At 34.0% G+C, this 18,494-nt stretch overlaps 2 protein-coding genes across 2 annotated transcripts; both read right to left on the bottom strand.

Annotated features, from left to right (window-relative positions):
• Positions 1 to 8,198: 8,198 nt before the first annotated feature.
• On the bottom strand, positions 8,199 to 12,947 carry LOC142637457 (cysteine-rich receptor-like protein kinase 15). The gene is made up of 7 exons (XM_075811728.1): positions 12,149 to 12,947; positions 9,897 to 10,007; positions 9,631 to 9,821; positions 9,325 to 9,535; positions 8,958 to 9,195; positions 8,713 to 8,863; positions 8,199 to 8,614 (listed from the first exon to the last, which is right to left on the bottom strand). The coding sequence occupies exons 1-7, from the start codon at positions 12,918 to 12,920 to the stop codon at positions 8,318 to 8,320; spliced, it is 1,971 nt and encodes a 656-aa protein (XP_075667843.1). The 5' UTR covers positions 12,921 to 12,947; the 3' UTR covers positions 8,199 to 8,317.
• A 958-nt stretch (positions 12,948 to 13,905) lies between these two features.
• LOC142633236 (cysteine-rich receptor-like protein kinase 19) lies at positions 13,906 to 16,808 on the bottom strand. Its single transcript, XM_075807457.1, has 7 exons — positions 16,055 to 16,808; positions 15,863 to 15,976; positions 15,585 to 15,793; positions 15,263 to 15,473; positions 14,919 to 15,156; positions 14,349 to 14,499; positions 13,906 to 14,256 (listed from the first exon to the last, which is right to left on the bottom strand). Exons 1-7 carry the CDS (start codon positions 16,806 to 16,808, stop codon positions 13,957 to 13,959), a joined length of 1,977 nt encoding a protein of 658 aa, XP_075663572.1. The 3' UTR covers positions 13,906 to 13,956.
• Between the last annotated feature and the right edge of the window lie 1,686 nt (positions 16,809 to 18,494).

Below are 18,494 nucleotides of genomic sequence, written 5' to 3'. Positions count from 1 at the left end.
GATCTAGTTCCGAAGGTGATTATCCCCCTATCCCGCCACGAGAAAATATAGAGAAAACATTTCATCCGGATTTGGCGCAATCACAGTATTCTATGCCTCCAATAATAACAAGACACATCAGCATTTCACAAAACAATCAAATACACATGCCACTCACTATCACTCCTTTATTTTTGATGGGCACACCGCACACTGTCACTCCTTAAAACCCAATTTCATAAAATAAAAATAAAAACCATCCAAGCACGGCAGAACCACCCACACTACACACCATCGTCAGGAAAGCTTCCAGAGCAGTGCCAAACAGTACAAAGTTGCCGGAGCCGTTGTTTTTGTGTTCAAATTAAGTGATACCCAGAACCCATTAAGCCTAGTTACAAATGATGATTTGGCGTGGAGACTCAATAGTGCTAGAGCATTTTCCAGATCTCTTTGGGTTTTTTTGGTAAATGAAAATGAAGAAGTAGTTGAAGTTGGGGGAGACTATAAGTCTTTAATGGTAGTGAAATAAGTTCGATTTTTTTTTTTTGGTTGTGTAAAGGAGTTTGTTTGCGTATTTGGTAGATCTGAAGGCAAAGTCTAAGCTAATAAACAAAGAGAGCAAAAGCCAAAGAGGAGAATAATAGTGGGGTTGGGGGTGGACTACCTTTTACTTTGGATCGGAGATTAGATTTTTTTTTTTTTTTGGTTTTACACTTTTACTTCTGTTTTTGGTTTTGAGCCAACTGAGCTTTTGGAGTTTTTCACTTGGAAAGACCATCATCTGAATCTGGGCTTGATGGCTTCTGAGTTTTACTGAATTCTACCGCAAAAATGGTGAATCCGACGGCTTTTGTACAGTCCGTCGATGCTCTGGAAGCTTATTTGATGACGACGTGGGTGGGTTTTAAGATGTGATTGTGTGTGTTAAGTGTATTTGATTGTTTTGTGAAATGCTGATGTGGCACAAGGCTATTAGAGGGTGTAAAATGATGGTTTTACGCCAGGTCCGGACCAAATTTGCACTCGAAAATATAAGGTGCTTCATGTGCATGCATCTGAAATATTTAATATCACATCTTTCACCACACACTCACAACCACCCACTAATTATGTCCCTTTCAAGAGAGAACTTGACCGAAGTAGAATTAAGAAAGAAAGAATAAAAAGAAAGGGAAAAGAAAGAAAAGAAGAAAGAGAATTGATGTGATAATGCTTTAAGTGGGTCCTATTGCATGGTTTTAAAAACTAAATCGAACCGGCCAGTCCAACTGATTGAACTTAGAATCGGCCACAATTCGGTTTGAAAAAACCCCAATAACCAAATCATAGGCTGAGCTGGAATTACGAAAACATCTTATACTTTCTCCTATCAATGCCATAGACCGTAGTGGTAGACAACTCATTGAAAAAGAAAAAATCTTGGCTTTTGGGTACTAGTGATTGGCGCGACAGCCAATAGAAGAAGAAAGTAGAAGGAAAAAGCAGATGAGGATGATGAAGAAAAGGTTTGTGCCTTCGTCTCATTGTACATGGATTTTTCAATTTATGGTGTGTTTATATATTACTCATTTTACTAAAATTAAAAAATTATTACTGAAAAGACCGTGAGCCTATAAATAATGTCAAAAAATGCAGTAGAGCTCATAAATAGTAGTTAAAATAAGCTGAATAGTAAAATAATTTTCATTTTTAATCTTTACTCAAACGCGCACTTAGAATGTGTTTGGATCCAAATTATTTTTTCTACGTTTTACTTTGTGTTTTTTTTTTTTTTTTTTTTTCTTCGTTTTTGCTGCGGGGGACAAACGCGCAGTACGTGCACTGTTCACGTATTTTTTCAACAATTTTTTATTAAAAATTAGTCCCGCAATACTATTCACACATTTAAAAATTATTTTGCTACAGTATTTTCAGTTTTTAGCAATAAGTTCTATCCAAACGGACCCTTAGTGTGTTTTGGGACTGCAATTTCAAATTTGGGGTTGAGAAGGCATAGAAAATGGCACAAACAACTCAGTTTCACAGGAGATGAACTGAAGTCTTTTTTATTTTATTTTATAAAGATTTAGCCTAAACTGTAAGCCCCGATCACAGTTCTCAAATTCGGGCGGTTTGACCTCAGCTCGCACTGTTCATTAGATTTTTTGTGTAGAACAGGTTTTGGGGTTAAAGGAACCATCCAAATGGGCAATTCCCGGTTAACCGGGTTGGACCGTACGCTCTAGTTTGGATTTCAAAACCAATTGTAGTATAATATTTTTCGTTTGTTTTGATCAGAATGGAACGGAATTCAAAACCACGCTAACTGCCTTAGTGGTTGGGTGGGCCTTGATTTTGAGTTTCCTTGGTAATGAGTATGTTAGGATTAGTGCACTTAAATCCTATTGTATGATGCTATATATGTTATTATTTATGACATTATGTATGACTTAATGTTGTGTTTAATAAATTTTTTTTATTATTATCTAAATGATAACATGAATATTGAGACATTATCATATAGTCCATAAGATGCATTGTATGTGATTTACGTGATTTAGTCACAGAAAATGTAAACCACAAGTTCCTTGTAAATTCAAAATGTAATTCGTAGTCGGTGATGAAACTGGACATTTCATCTGCGAAGACTATAACGTATCAACTAAGATGATTTGTCTTGATCATGGAAATGCAGATTTCTAGTTGATATGTTGATATGTTTTAAGAGTTAAAACATATTGAACAAAACCGATGTGAGATTTATTATTCTCCTAACGACTGTCAATTGAATAATAAACTCACGACTTTTATTTGCATGAACTCTTAATTTTAAGAGAATAATGGACTTGATCATGAGATGTAGGTTGTTTTGATATATTAGGAGTGAGATCTAGAGTTATGGTCAAAACTTCAGTATGTTGGGCAACCACATTTAATGTTGATGGAACATATATTCTCAAGATGGAATTCATAGTCTCTTAACGGAGATACAAAATATTCCCTTGAGATAAGTTTAATGAGTTTATTATTCAAAATGTTAGGCCTAACTATTTTAGTAAATTGTTGCTAGAGTATATATTTGTGAAATTGGATTTCATAAATATATGATGAATGACTTAAAGGATTAAACCGGATACTCAAGGATAAGATGTAGTAATTTACAAAGTGGCAGTTCACATTCATAACTTTGTATTACTACGAATATTTTATAAATGGGTTACATGTACAATAAAGTCTTGGGATATAATTTATAGATAATGCCTAGAGTGCAACTATATTTATATAGTGGTATTAAATATAGTTAATGGTAACTTTGGACTTGTCAAGAGTTGACAGAAAAGCCCAAGGCCCATTGGAGCTAGTGTCTTATTGGTCTCTTTTGGTCCCACTCCAAGCCACACACTTAAGCTAAATTGGAAAAGTCCAAAAGGCAAGCCTAATTAGATAATTGGTTAGACACAAAAGGAGAAAGATACAGATTTTTCTGTAGAGAATTTTGTAAGAACACTATTGTGTAGTGGTGCAAAAGGTGTTAGACACTTTTTGACATTCTTCTTTTGGAACTGATTGAGAGACCACACATCTTGGGCGTTAGTGGAATTGGAGTGAAGATTGAAGTGTTCCCAAGCGATTTTGATCTTCGGTTTTAAAATTCACCGCTACAAGGTACACTCTCTTGTTCTCAAATTCTGAAACTTATATAGTGCATGTTAACTTTTATGAATGAAGTAGATCTGTTAGTTTTTCATTGCGCACATGCCTTTTTCCATCAAAGTATTCATGGAAGAACTCAAATCAAAATGCCATATATGTTGTCAAGGTCCAAAATCCAAAATTTTAAATTTTAAGGAACAAAATCAAAATGACCCAAAGTTAAAAGATGCAATTGGCAATTTGGTTTTAAAAAGGCGCAAAATAATGGTTGCTCAATATTTTTCAAATCAATTATCTATCAAAATATAAATAGTCTTTATTTTAAATTTTAAAAATCATTTATGATTGATTACGTTATAAATTTTGCAATAATTTATCCTTCAACATATTGAATCTATGAGTCCTTATCAACCTTTTGGGAAAATTCAGAAAAAAAAAAAATGATTATGAATAAGGAATATACTTACTTTGGATCTACTATCACCCCCATAGAATTTTTGAGGGGAAAAAAATAAACTAATAAAAGAATGAAGCACACACATGCATATAGAAGAGCAGGGAACTAACTTAGAATAAAAAAGAGCAATATTTTTTAAAGGATCCTAGCCTCTTATTTCTCAATTTATCCTTACTTTTTTACTTGTTAAATTTTCTAGTAAAAAAAACTGCTTTTAGTAGCAAAACACACAAAATGCAGATTTTAAAAAAAATAATAATGAAAGGACCATTCAATTATGAAAAATGTTAAGTTCACAACATTTTCACAACAAATTTCAAATGACATGTTGTTATTGGCTTTTACGAGTGAGCAAAAAATTAAATTAAGTTCTAGATTCAAATTTAAACCAGAAACTACTTACCACTTAGGATCTATTGTGAAAATGTTGTGGACGTAACATTTCTCTTCAACTGTTATGGTATCCTTTGCCTATCGTAATTTGTAAGTGTGTCCCACTATTACAGACTCACATCACGACAAATATTATGAACATTATTATCATATTTACCCTTGAATATTTGTCTAAATAACCTTTTCTAGGCTTACTAGTTAGCTGATTTCAACAGATATTTGCCTACCCAATGATATTTATGAAACATATATTTACGATGTGGCAATGATTTTTCTAACTCAACATTCTATAAAATAACAAGCCAAGTCATAATATTCTAGCCACCTACCAAGAGCCTTGTAGCTCAATTATCACTTTCATGGAGATACTTAGGGTTCAAATTCTCCAACCCAACTAACAATTTGTCCAAAAATAAATAAAAAACTGCTAGCCACATCTTGCTGCACAAATTCCTGCACATTCATAGCCTTCACCATGTTCAAACTTGAAATTAATGCATATCTAGTCTAAGTTAAATGTCCCCTTCCCTATCTCCCATAAATTTTTGTACATTAAGAAGAATGGCATCCAATTCCCATCTTTGTCAATCTTCACCATGGTGAAATAATAGAAATAGCAAGTTCATTTACCGAAGGAGCTGTTGAAGACAGACCACTTGGAACCACGTTACCAACATAAAGTGCAGGTTGCATGTCTTGGTGGTGGAGCTTCCACCGATTCACTTCCTAAAAGAGCCACCACAGTGGACATGGTAGGTCTGTTGGCAGGATCTTCGTACACGCACAAAAGTCCGATTTGAATGAGTCTTTGGACTTCCGATTGCTGGCATGATTCCATCAACAAATTAAGGGTCCACAATTTCCAAATCATTTCCTTCATTCCATAGTCTCTGTTCCTATTAATTGTTTAATAGAAATTTTTGTTTCCCAATTGAAATTATATGTAGGAAAATTTTCAAGTCAAAAGGATAAAGAAATGAACATATGCAAGGAGTGTAGGGGCATGCTATCCAAGGTAGATGCCATTATTACTTTTTCTGCTAATAATTTAGATTAGATCACACTAAAGCTAAAAACATCTTATTTTATAGAGAACAGTCCCTCGATTGTGTACATTGGAGCCATGTATCCATTATTTTGTGTGCCAAAAAAAATGTTGTTATGATATATATATATATATATATATATATATATATATATATATATATATGGTTGGGTAAATACTAAATGCATTGATTTTCATATATTAATTATCCATAGATGGTGCACCAATTATTTATATCAAATGAATTTATATTGCTATCTTCATAAATTTTATATAAAATTAACAATTGATTTGTAGTGTCTGTTTGGGATCCGTTTATTTTGCTGAAAATGAAATTTTTTTGCTGAAAGTACTATAAATAAAAGTAAAAGTTAACTGAAATAGTACAGTAGAACCAGTGAATAGTATCAAAAAGTGTAGTGAGACTCATGAATAGTAAAAAAAAAACTAAATAGTAAAATAAGTTGGCAAAATTAATTTTTGCCAAACGTGCACATAATATGGCATTTTTTTTCCATGTTTAGTTGATTTGGCACAAAACCATCAAAAGGTAAAAACAAATTTAGTATCACATGATATAAAAAAAAACATTAAATATAGTTTTATGCTCAAATTAGTAATAAAAAATATAAAAGATAATAGCAAATTTTATAAAAATATATAAAAGATTATTTTATGCTTAAATATGTAATTCCGAAATGGGATTTGACTGAAGAAAATAGCACTCATGATTTTTGTTTTCGTTTTGTTTTAAATTTGGTAAGGAGGCGACACAAAAACTGAAGAGAATGATAAATGTTGATTGGGTTGGAAGCAAGTTGGCTACCACTCATTGGAGGTTAGTTTGATAAGCTTAGTCCATACAACGTGGCTAATCCTATGAGGGACTTGTATAGTGCACTAAATCCATTGTAATCATGACATGTGCCCATTTTTTACTATATAAACGGGTCTAGTGCAAGCCCCAACTACAAATTTCCTTATGGGTAACAGCACTGAGTATTGATTGAATTCAAATTCTGGACTGTCCAAGTCATTCTGCAGGCCCATCCATGAAATATGACCGAAAGATATACTGGGCCAAAATGTTGGGGTCTCTTGTCTATTTTGTCCCAAGGTCCCTTTTTTCTTCAACTGCCTACGGATCAAACGCTCTATGAGAAGCCGAGCCCACAGCGAGACCGACCTGGACATTAAAACTTTGAACTTTGAAGAGTAGAGCGTCTTAACATATTTTTGGAACAGAAGATTGTTTTGCTCTTTTATGGTCGGGGTGGGATTAAAAAAAAACGGTCATTTGCTTTTTTAACTACAACAGAAAATTCTCCCCAAAAATCACTTTTTATTTTTCTTTTTACTACAATTGAATTTTGATTTGAGTTGATTGAAACCCACAAGTAATTTTTTTTTTCTTCTTTTCTCATTTATGATACTGCAAGTAATCCTAAAGATAAAGTAGCTTATGAACTGAAAGATAAGAATGGCCAAGTGGGGGGTACTTGGGTGATAACTTATGTGTTTTTTTGTACAAATTTCCACGCAAGAGAGTGTTCTTTGTTGTGACAAGTCAGTGAAAGTGAAACCCACAGATTTGATTTTTTTACAAAAATGCTACTATATTCATTTTAAAAAAAATGAAAACACCACAAAGTTGTATTTAGTTTTTGTATTCGAATCCTATTTTGTTTGGATACTTCTAATGAAAATTGAATACATATACAAAGCCATAAGTTTTTTAGTGGTGAATCTCACAAAAAAAATTGAAAATGAATAAAAAATACACCCCTTTTTTGCTCAAACCAAACATGCCTTCAGAGCATCCACATCAGTGGGTGCATAGTCTTTTAAAATACAAAAATTCCTTTATTTTACACATTTTGGCCAAAAAAACACCCACATCAGTGGGTATAAAATTGTGTATTTATATACAATTGTTACAGTAACCGTGCATATATGCATAGTTACTGTAGCTCGTGTATTTAATATTTTATTATCTTTTTCTCTCTCCTACCTCTGACTCTCATCTCAACTCTCTCTTTCTCATTTCATCATAGCTCTCTCTTTCTCTCATCTCAGCTCTACACTGCAAAGCCGATCAGCCTCTTCGATCCAACAATCCGATCAGCCTTTCCGACCATCTTAACTTGCTGTTGAACTTGTCGGAGGCATAGCTTGCACATGAAAATAATCAGCTTACTTGGCGGACCATGATTTGGCAATCCAAGGCCTTGACTCAGTGAACGCTGCTGATTCCGACGGGTTTGTTCTATTTGATAGTTGATGGTGGCTGGGTGTGGGTGATTTTGGGTTTATGTTGGGTTTGTAGCTCGACGGAGAAGACGGTGGCTAGGTGTGGGTGATTTTGGGTTTACGTGGGTCTGTGAGAGGGTTCCAGAGAGGAGAGGGAAGGAAATAATAAAAAATGTAAAAAGAATAAATATTTTATTGAATAAATGTGTAGAATAGATAAATTGATGTGGTTGTTTTATAAAAGTGGATGTGTAAAATAAAAAAAAAATAGGTTTTTTCTTGCAAAATAGACAGAAAATTTGCATGAACTGATGCGGTTGCTCTTAAGGTTTAAATTCTCTAATCTCAACTAAAAATTTATCCAAAAATAAATATAAAATTGTTTGCCAGATCTTGTTGCACAAACTCAAGCACATTCCTTGCCTTGACCATGTTCAAACTTGACCATATTCCTTGTCTAAGTGAGATGTCCCCCTCCTTATCTTACATAAATTTTTGTATATTTTTTCCCTAGTATTAGAACATGCTACATTGGCAAGCAGTATCTTTGTCAATCCTCATCGTGGTGAAATAATAGAAACAGTAAGTTCATTTACAGAAGGAGCTATTGAAGACAGACCACTTGGAACCACATTAGCAACAAAAAGTGCAGGTTGTCTTGGTGGTGAAAGTTCCATTGATTCCCTTCCTAGAAGAGCCACCACAGTGGACATGGTAGGCCTATCTGTAGGATCTTCTTGCACACACAAAAGTCCGATTTGAATGCATCTTTGGACTTCGAATGTCTGGCATGATTCCATCAACAAAGGGTCCACAATTTCCAAATCTTTTCCTTCATTCCATAGTCTCCATACCTGTTAATTGTTTAATCCGTAATATTTTATAGAAATTTTTGTTTCTCAGTTGAAATTATATGAAGTAAAATTGTCAATTAGAGAATAAAGAATTGTACATATGCAAGGAGTGTTGGGGCATGCTGTGTTAGGTAGAAGCGGTTATTCCTTTTCCTGCTAATAATCTCAAGCAAGATCACACCAAAGCTGAAAACATCTGATTTTATAGAAAATAGTCCTTCCATTGCATACTCTGGAGCCATGTATCCACTATTTTGTGTCCCAAAATTGTGCTTGCCATTATTATTATCAATAACAAAATAGCTACAAGGGGGGCAAAAAGATATAGGAAGAAGCAACTTACTATGTTCCTACAACTCTTCTTGTGTTAGCTGTATTTTGGTTTTCACAAAAGATCCTTGCCATGCCAAAATCTGATATTTTGGCAATCATGTTATGGTCCAACAAAATATTGCTAGGCTTCAAGTCCCTGTGAACGATTTTAAGTCGAGAGTCCTCATGAAGATATAGAAGTCCTTTGGCAATCCCACCAATAATGTTATAGCATGTCTCCCAATCAAGTTGCATGCTTCTTTTTGAATCTAAAATTCAGTACTAAACTAATGTTTAGTGCATTGACATCATGTGTAAAATTGAATTGTAGAAAACTTAAAAGCAATTGAAAAAATTAGCAAGCTTATGAAATAGAATGTAGGAAGAAAAGAACGAACCAAAAATAAAGATATCAAGGCTTCTGTTGGGCATGTATTCATATATGAGGACCTTTTCCTCTCCTTCTATGCCACATCCCAATAGCTTCACAAGATTCCTGTGTTGAAGTTTAGCAATTAGTATGATTTCATTCTTAAATTCCTCTAAGCCTTGCCACGACTTTCTTAACAACCTTTTCACTGCCACTTCCTTCCCATCTGGTAGCGTACCCTGAAAGAATTCCAAAGTCAGATGCAAATGGGGCTAATGAAGCAATACAACTACATGGAAGTAAGCACAAAAATTTGAAGTACAAAGTGTCTTACCTTGTACACAGTGCCAAATCCACCTTGCCCAAGCTTGTTTGAGTCTGAAAATTCATCTGTAGCTGATCTAATTGTAGCTAGATCAATAAAAGGTAGTTCCTCGGAGATCACCAATTCACCTTCTCGTGTGACTGCAACTGCAGTGGGGCTTGCTAACTCGTGCAATAATGCATGTTGGTTTCTCTCCTCATCTACCAAAGACAAAGTCTTGGTTATTAGTAAATTAGATATTTAGGATGTTTATTTAGAAAGATAGATAAATTTACCTTGTTTTGTTCCCTTTTTCGATCGGCAATAAACAGCACAAGAACCAAGTAGAACCACTAGTGTTGATATACATGCAAACATTGCAACCATCCAAATTTTCAGTTTTTTCCCTGTTTTTCAATGGAAAGACTTTCTCAATAATTATTAAAAGAAACAATAGAGTACTAAATTTTCTAGCATTCAATTCTTTTATTTCTTTTACCATTTTTCCCTTGACCTACCTTTCAATTTAGGTTCACCCAGAGGTATAGCTATGATTTAATTGTATGACACATCAGTCTCTCAAGGCAAGAATCATGGAAATTAGAATCATTTACAACCTTTTACATTTAATTAAGTTCAAGCTGACATATCAATTCCAAAACTAGTACTAGACTATGTTTTTGTCTTAATGGCAGGGGTAAGGATAACAGATTCTCAACATATTCCAATCAATGTCATCTAGTAGTTATGTGTATAATGTCAAATATTCATTGCACAAAAGACATATATAGGCTTTTTCTCGAAGCAACAATGATACATGACGAATTTCATAATGTTTTTCACAACATGTTAAGGTGGCAAATTGTGATTAGTGATGTTCACATGGGATGAGCATTGACATCATTGTTATTGTATATCAATCACAACATGTCATCTTCGCAAACTTGCAGTTGTAAAAAATGTAGTGAAATTTGTTGTATTACTAGACTTACTATTCTCAAAGTGTTAATGTAATGCAATGGAAATTGTTAGACAAGCAACGAAATTCTTTCATTATGTGGACCGATTTAAGAATTCCAAAAACATGATTACCAGGAAAGTTCGTTGGGAGAAACCTAACCTGGGATGGATGAAACTTAATACAAACAGAGTCAATGACGGCTCTAGGAATATTTTTCAAGGTGGTCATTATTAACCAAAATTTAATAATAAAAAACTTATATATTGACCAAAACACACACACACACACACACACACACACACACACACAGTTTGACAATTTTCTTCTAGGAATTTTCTTATTTTGAAATACTTGCATGATATTCTCATGATTAATGTTGCAAGTTACATCTCTTTCAAAAATTTAGTTAGATAAAATATATATTTATTGGAATTTTTCTTTTTATTTGTAAGGACCTAGTATATTGTTAAAGGAGCCAAAATTTAAAGACAAAGTTTGGTTACAAACTCTCACCAAACAAATAATCGTGGCTATATATTTTGAAAATCTAAACGTTGAATTGCATGTTCTTTATGTTCTTAAAACACATATCAAATTTCATGTCAATCAGATGTTATTTATTATTTGATCTATAAACTTAAAATTTTATGTAATTTTAGACTACAAAAACTCAAAATTTAAAGATTTGATTGATGACATAACTATTGATTTTTTATCTTCTTAAAATTTTGCAAGTATAGAAGATATATGAAGAAAATGTAATTCAATGGTGAATTTTTTACAACAAACATCCAATAAAAAAATATTGAGTGGACTTATAGTTTTAGCCTATAATCAAATTTGTTGCCAAATTTTGTCCAAAATTTAATTATGCTGGGTTTAAAAAATTTTGAAAGAGTCAAATATTTTTTAAGATAATAAAATCATAAATTTTTTAAAATTTATATATAATAATTAATTGTTTTGGCAGGTCAAGATGTTCCTGTAACCACTTCAACTACATGTGGTGCCTCCAATGGACGGAGCCTCCAATTCTTCGCTAGGCATAGCGGGGGGTTTCTGTTAAGAGATGACGCAGAGAAATGGGTCGTGGGTTTTGGCAGAAAAGTTGGGAAAGCAGATAGCTTCTTGGCTGAGCTTTGGGCACTCAAGGACGGGTTGTTGTGCCGACAGATGAATTTGACTGCTATTATTATAGAACTAGATGCTAAAGCCATAGTTGACGCGCTTACTAACCCGACCTACTCTAACTCTATTGTTTCTGCCCTCTTTGATGACTGCTGGCAATTGGTTACTAGTTTCTCCCAGCACCGCATCAGACACGTCTACCGCGAGGCCAACAGCTGCGCGGATCGCTTAGCTAATTTAGGATGTTCACAAGTTTCGAACTTTATTTTGTTCTCTAGTTCGCCTATGGACCTTTTGAATGTGTTTGAGGCTGATAGCCAAGGGTTGTACTCTAAAAGGCTTTGTCCTGGACCTCTATTTTCTTCCTAGTTTTAATGCATATTCCTCTTTACCAAAAAAAAAAAGTGTTAATGTAATGCACTGACAGAAAATAAATTATCAAAGATTGAATGACCTTACCTTTGGAATTTGGGTAAGTTACTAGAACACTTGAGGAACTATAGAATCTGTACAGCTGATACCTCACATTACAATTCCTACTAACAACAATTCCACCTTCACGAGAATAGCAGCAAGCCTTCAAATCGCCTATAGCAGATTCCAGACAATTATGACAGAATCCATCAGAAATGTCCCTAGTACACTGTACTAAACCATAAATTGTTCTGTTCTTAGAAAATTGAATTTCCCCAGTTGCAAACATGCGCTTATTAGAAGGATTGAGTGCTGCCTCATCTGAAAGGACATTCATTAAATGCTTCAAAACCTTATTAAAATGATCCGGGTCCTCATTTGATATAGTTTTCTCCCTGTTATTCCTGTCAGGATACTTCCCAGCATAAACCATAATTGAGAATTGCTGGTAAGAATAGCGAACTTGACAAAGTTCTAGATATATTACCACCTCTACGTTCTTGCACTGCAAGACTTCTTTGCTAGCAGTCTCAATACAAGCTTTACAAGCTGTGGAGTTGATATCCCCTCTACAAAGTGCTTCACCATAGACTTTGGTAGTATCTCCAAAAGAGGTGCTGTTGAAACCTGTTACTGAAGTTCTGGAAGGCAATAACCCAAGAAGGTGCATGAGGTTATTTTCAAATAGGTCGTTTTGTGTGTAATTTTGGAAATCATTTGAACAAAAAAGAAAGAGATAATCTTCAGCAGCAACAATTTTGGGCATGTACAGTGGTATAATGAAGAAAAGCATAGCTGAAAGTGCACCTTTGTCCATCTTCCTAATTTGATAACAAATTGGATCAGCTGAAGACACTAAAGATGGAAAAAAGAAATGTGCAGAGGTTTCTAGCTCACGAGGTCCTATAATGTTGCATGACTTTCCATGCTTGACATGACAACAAACAATGTGTGGTCCAAAAAGGCTGCTTGACATTCCATGATTGACAACAATGTGTTGGCAGAATTTTCTATACGGTTAAAGTATTAACCATCACTCAGAAGCTGCCGTGCCCAAAGTGGGAATCTTGACTGGAAGAGAGTTGGGTCTTTTTTGATTTTTCTTATCTTTGTTTTGGAGAATCAAAGCAGTTGGGTCTTGGGCTCACTAAATAGCATGCAAGTTGTTGATGGTGACCGTGAAGATACCAATATTCTATGTGGGGTGCTTGTATAGTCTATATGGTATGTCAATATCAGAGTTAAATATTCAGATCAAACGTACTTTCTGTGAACATTCTTTATATGTCAAAGTAATATAATCAAGTTCAATTGTAAAATAATCGACAATGACATTATATAGGACTAGCTATAAGTTATTTATTAATTTTCTTTCTATAGGCCATGCTCCAAAAAGAGAGAATTCATGCTCCATTCATGGTAGTTCTTAAGCAAGTTTCTAGGACAATATCTCCACATGCATTCGTTGGATTAACATAGTAAATTTATTTCTAGTATAGTAGTTGAGTGAGGAAAATGAGAAAACCAGAAGCAAGGTTCAGCCTAATAGTATATTTTTATAGCAGAAAGCAATTGTTGTTTACATCTTTATCATATGACTTATATATCACAATGATCAAATATAGGGTTTATATACTAGAAAATTGTAGACTAACAATCGAATTAGTTTGCTTTCTTCTACAAGTAAATGGGCCTATAACAGTTTTGGGCTTCTAAGGCCATATAATCTCTAATGCCCCCATAAACTTAAGGTATAACCTTGAGTTTGTAAGGTCTTCAATGTCATGACCAGTCTGGAAACACCCAAAACAAATGTCGGCATTGTGATATATCAAACCGATCCCTCATCTCCATCATCGAGGCAAAACACCTGAACATGTTAAGCCATTGACTGAACAGCTGTCAGGATTTGTTTCATAGTGATCAGTGAATCTCCCCACAGAGAAAGCGGGTCGTTCAGGTTGACAAAGTGTCACAGTTTGACCTTTAAGCATTTGGACAACAGAGAGCATTGTTGGCCTGTAATATGCATCTTCTTGAACACATAGTAAACCAATATGAATGTATCTCAAAAATTCATCCGAAGAACATGAATTAGTCAATAAAGGATCCATCAACTCCAATCCTTTTCCTTCATTCCATAATTTCCATGCCTGTCATGAATCATCATCTAACAGGGTCAGCAATTGCGGTAACACCAGTAATCTTGACGAACATATTAACAATACATGTCAGACAAACTTACATATGCTAGGAGGCTAGGAGCACGTTTTGATTGATGGAATCCGGCATTCCTTATCCCAGTTATGATCTCAAGCAAGAGAACTCCAAAGCTATAAACATCAGACTTTATGGAATATAATCCATTCATAGCATATTCTGGAGCCATGTATCCACTGATCAATGTAATTAAATAAGTGAGTGAATAAAAAATATATATATATATATATATATATATATATATATATATATATATATATGATGAGCTTAATAAAAGACAATTACATTTTCTAAAAACACATAAAATTAAATGGTAAAATTTTGAAAGAATACTTTTCTCTTTTTAAATTTTTCCTACCAACTTCCAAGTTCTAATTTGAATGGATGGTTTTGTTCAGAAAATTATTCGCTAGCAAAATTTCACCATGCATTTTCCCTTTCTGTCCTATATTTCCACCACAGAAATAAATAAATAAATAAAAATCCTTCATTTTTCCATCCCCTTTCTCCATCATTCAAGATTTATCCACAACCGAAAAAAAAAAAAAACAAAAAAAAAAACAACTGATGATTAGGAGAATAAAGGACTACTTACTATGTCCCAACTATTTTAGTAGTATCAGCTTCACGTTCATTTCCTTCAATTATTCTTGCCATCCCAAAATCTGAAATCTTTGGGTTCATGTCATTATCCAACAAAACATTGCTAGGTTTTAGGTCCCTATGAATTATTCTAAGTCGAGAATCCTCGTGAAGATAAAGTAATCCCCGAGCAATTCCATTTATGATATTAATTCGTCTGCTCCAATTGAGTTGCTTTCGTCTATTTGCATCTAACCATAGAAATGTAGAGAAAATACTCAAAGATTGAAAATCACATTAGGTTTATAAATTTTTATTTTTTTGAGTTGATTGTGAACTTAATTGAAGGAAACAAACCACAGAGAGAGTAATCTAGGCTGCTATTCAGCATGTATTCATAGATAAGCAGCTTTTCCTCCCTGTCTATGCAGAAACCTAAAAGCTTGACAAGATTTTTGTGTTGAACTTTCATAATGAGCAGAACTTCAGTGGTGAATTCCCTTGAACCTTGTTCAGAACAACCGGAAAGCCTTTTCACTGCTACTTGCTTTCCATCACTCAGTATACCCTACAAAAGACGATTTCTTTTAGTCCCAATTCACTTAATGGATAAACAGAAAGCTTGTACAATTTACACTTCAAACCTTCCCTCTATTTTCAGAAATTAAGCTGTTATTACCTTGTAAACAGTGCCAAAGCCCCCTTCTCCTAGCTTATTTGAATCACTGAAGTTGTCAGTAGCTGCACTTATGGATGCAAAATCAAAGTAAGGGAATTCTTGATCTTGCTGATCATTTCTTCCTTGAAAATTTTGGTGCTGAAAGTCAGCATTATGTTGGTCAGGAACGGTACAAAAAATAGATCCTTGAGTTGCAATTTCATTCTTCCCTGAACAGAAATAGAATTAGACAAAAATGAGAGAGTAGATTTCAAGCAACTTTGTATCAATCACCTTACTTTTTTTGCTTTTGTTATTCATTGCAAGCCTGAAAACGATAGCAATCAGTACTACCACAAGGCATACTGGTACAACCGTCAAGATTATGATCATCCATATTTTCCTCACACTACCTGCATTCAATTAATTATTGATCATTGTCACTTCATAAAAAATAAATGATGTGTCAAAAAGTGTTTATGGATACTTACTCTTTGTGGAAGAAGGTGAAACTTTATAGAAGTTGTAGAACTCATAGCGCAAATAGCAACTACGACTAAAAAGTCTTGCACCAACAGAGAAATAGCAGCATGTTTGAATATCTGATATAGCCTTCTGTAGGCATGAGTTACATTGATTTGCAGACAAGTCAGTACCGCACTGCACTAGAGCATAGATTGTTTCATCATTAAAAGGTTCTTCTCGAGTAGCATACATGTTAGGATCAAAAGCTGCCTTTTTCGCAAGGTTACTCAATACATTGTTTACAACACCTTTGAACAATTGTGGCTCTGAAATATTCTTTTCATTTTGTTTGGGAATGTTTCCTCTGACATCCAATTGGCCAAAGAAATTTTGATTCGAGTAGCGAAATTGGCAAAATTCCTCCCCTACAAATGCTTCCTTACTGTTCGGACAGAGCTTCACAATATCTGTTGTTGCAAGGCTTACACAGCTCTGGCAGTCGCTTCCATTTACGTAGTTGAAGCACATATACAGTCCATAAACTCTATCTGGGTCGTTTCCAGAAGAAGTGTTGTAGAACTTTTTAAAAGAAGAATTTGAAGATAAAGATAGGAAGAGATCTTTCTTGAGGTTATTTTCAAAAGGACTACCTGCCGTGTAATTACTAGTGCTTGAACAAAGCTCATCAGGAGGATCATTAAGAGGGTCAGCACAAGCAAGTTCGTAAATGAGAGCTAGAAAAGAACAAAGCTTAAGCAATTGAATCATTCTTGAAAGCATACTTTGCTTTCTTAGTACTACCAAAATGAAAATTGCCGAGTCTCTCAAATCATGGAGTCACTAAAATTGATACATAATTTCTTGGAAGAATTCTTAGGTCAAAATTTCTGTATCAATCATTTTCCTAGATTTTTCCACAGAGCACATTGTGGAATTATTTTTTGTTTGACTGGGGAATTCAAAGGAATATTAGAATTCGTATTTTGTAGCTAGTGGGATTGTGGTCCACCACAAATTTGTGTAAAACATGATTTGCCATGTCCAAACACTTGCAGACCGTAAAAGTAGTTCCCAGAAGGACGTTGGTTTTGAAATGTTAATACGCCTTGTATTCAAAATTCAAATGCTTTATGATTTGAGAGAAAGATCACCGATGCCACTCCATCGCTCGATCAAATGATCTTTTTTTTATTATTTTTTTTTATTTTTATTTTTTAACTTCATTGATTGGCTAAAAAGCTCAGGTATATATAGAAACAAACACAAACGCAAAGTAGAGAATTAGAGTCACAATTGAAAGTGACTAAAATCAAAGAAACATTTCATAATTATAAAGGAATATCCTGATAAGAATAGGTATAAATCATTATCTTGTTCATTTGCTATGAAACGACAGTCCATCTATTGTGCTTATTAAGCAAGTCAATGTTACATTTAATCATATTGCAATTCTGAAGTAACGGGCCAATATGTGGGCATACCATCCACTTAGGTGGGAGAAGTTATACCTTGCATCGGTTATATGCTTTTCCTCTCTTACAATTGGTGAGTCTCACTCCATAGTGGAACCCACCAATTGTGAGAGAGAGGAAACATATACCTAGTGTAGGGTATATTTTTTCTTGAGGTGGGCCTAGAGAACATTCGTCAATACAACAAAAAGGAAAAGTCTTGTTGTGTTTCACTAAATACAAACAATAATTGATAGGAAGTAATAAATACTGATATGAAATGAGAGGGCTTTCTGTAAGCACTCATTTTTAGGTAGTGGTGCCTAACTGTCAACCAATAATAAATAGGTTAATTTGAGTTTAATTCAATGTACCTCATGCATGTTACTCAACTAGAGGAACTATTAAACCTTACCTAGCATGAATTTAGAATTTTTTGAAAAAGGTTTTTTTTTTGCTCTTTATCTCAACTTCTTAGCAAATAATCTATATTTTAGTAGTATTGAATAAATTAGCTTTTTTTAACCAAAAAAAAAAAAAATAGCCTTTTCTTATAAAAAATATATATATAAATTAGCTTTTAAATTTTTGTAACACATTTTACATTAAAAAAAAAAACTAAAAATTACTAGAAATTATAATTTTTTATCAGCTCAATGCAAAATAATAAGCGATTCTGAAATAGATATATAGTTATCTTGCTTAAAGGATCATGCTTAATAGCTAGCTTGTTCAACTCTTGAGCTTGCAGGATAACTTTAGATCAACCTGGGTCCATAGTTTTAGGCCCAGCCCAATTGAGCTGGCAGATCAGAATGGCCTAGTTTTAGATAGAGCCTTTCAGATCTGCTTGTGTGGTTTGCCCCATCATAAAACTTAGGAGCTTTACCCCCATCCAATAATTATGCTAAAATAGTTCACCTTCGTTTAGCAACTCTTCCTGTCCCTCTAGCCAACCAGAAAATAAACTAAAATAAAGAATGAAAGGGAAATTGCCCTCCTAACAAAAGTCAAC

The sequence above is a fragment of the Castanea sativa genome, chromosome 5, assembly GCF_040712315.1.
Source record: "Castanea sativa cultivar Marrone di Chiusa Pesio chromosome 5, ASM4071231v1".
NCBI classification, from domain to species: Eukaryota; Viridiplantae; Streptophyta; class Magnoliopsida; order Fagales; family Fagaceae; genus Castanea; species Castanea sativa.
The sequence above is the reverse complement of the archived record's forward strand: the minus strand, read 5'-3'. Positions and strand labels throughout refer to the sequence as shown.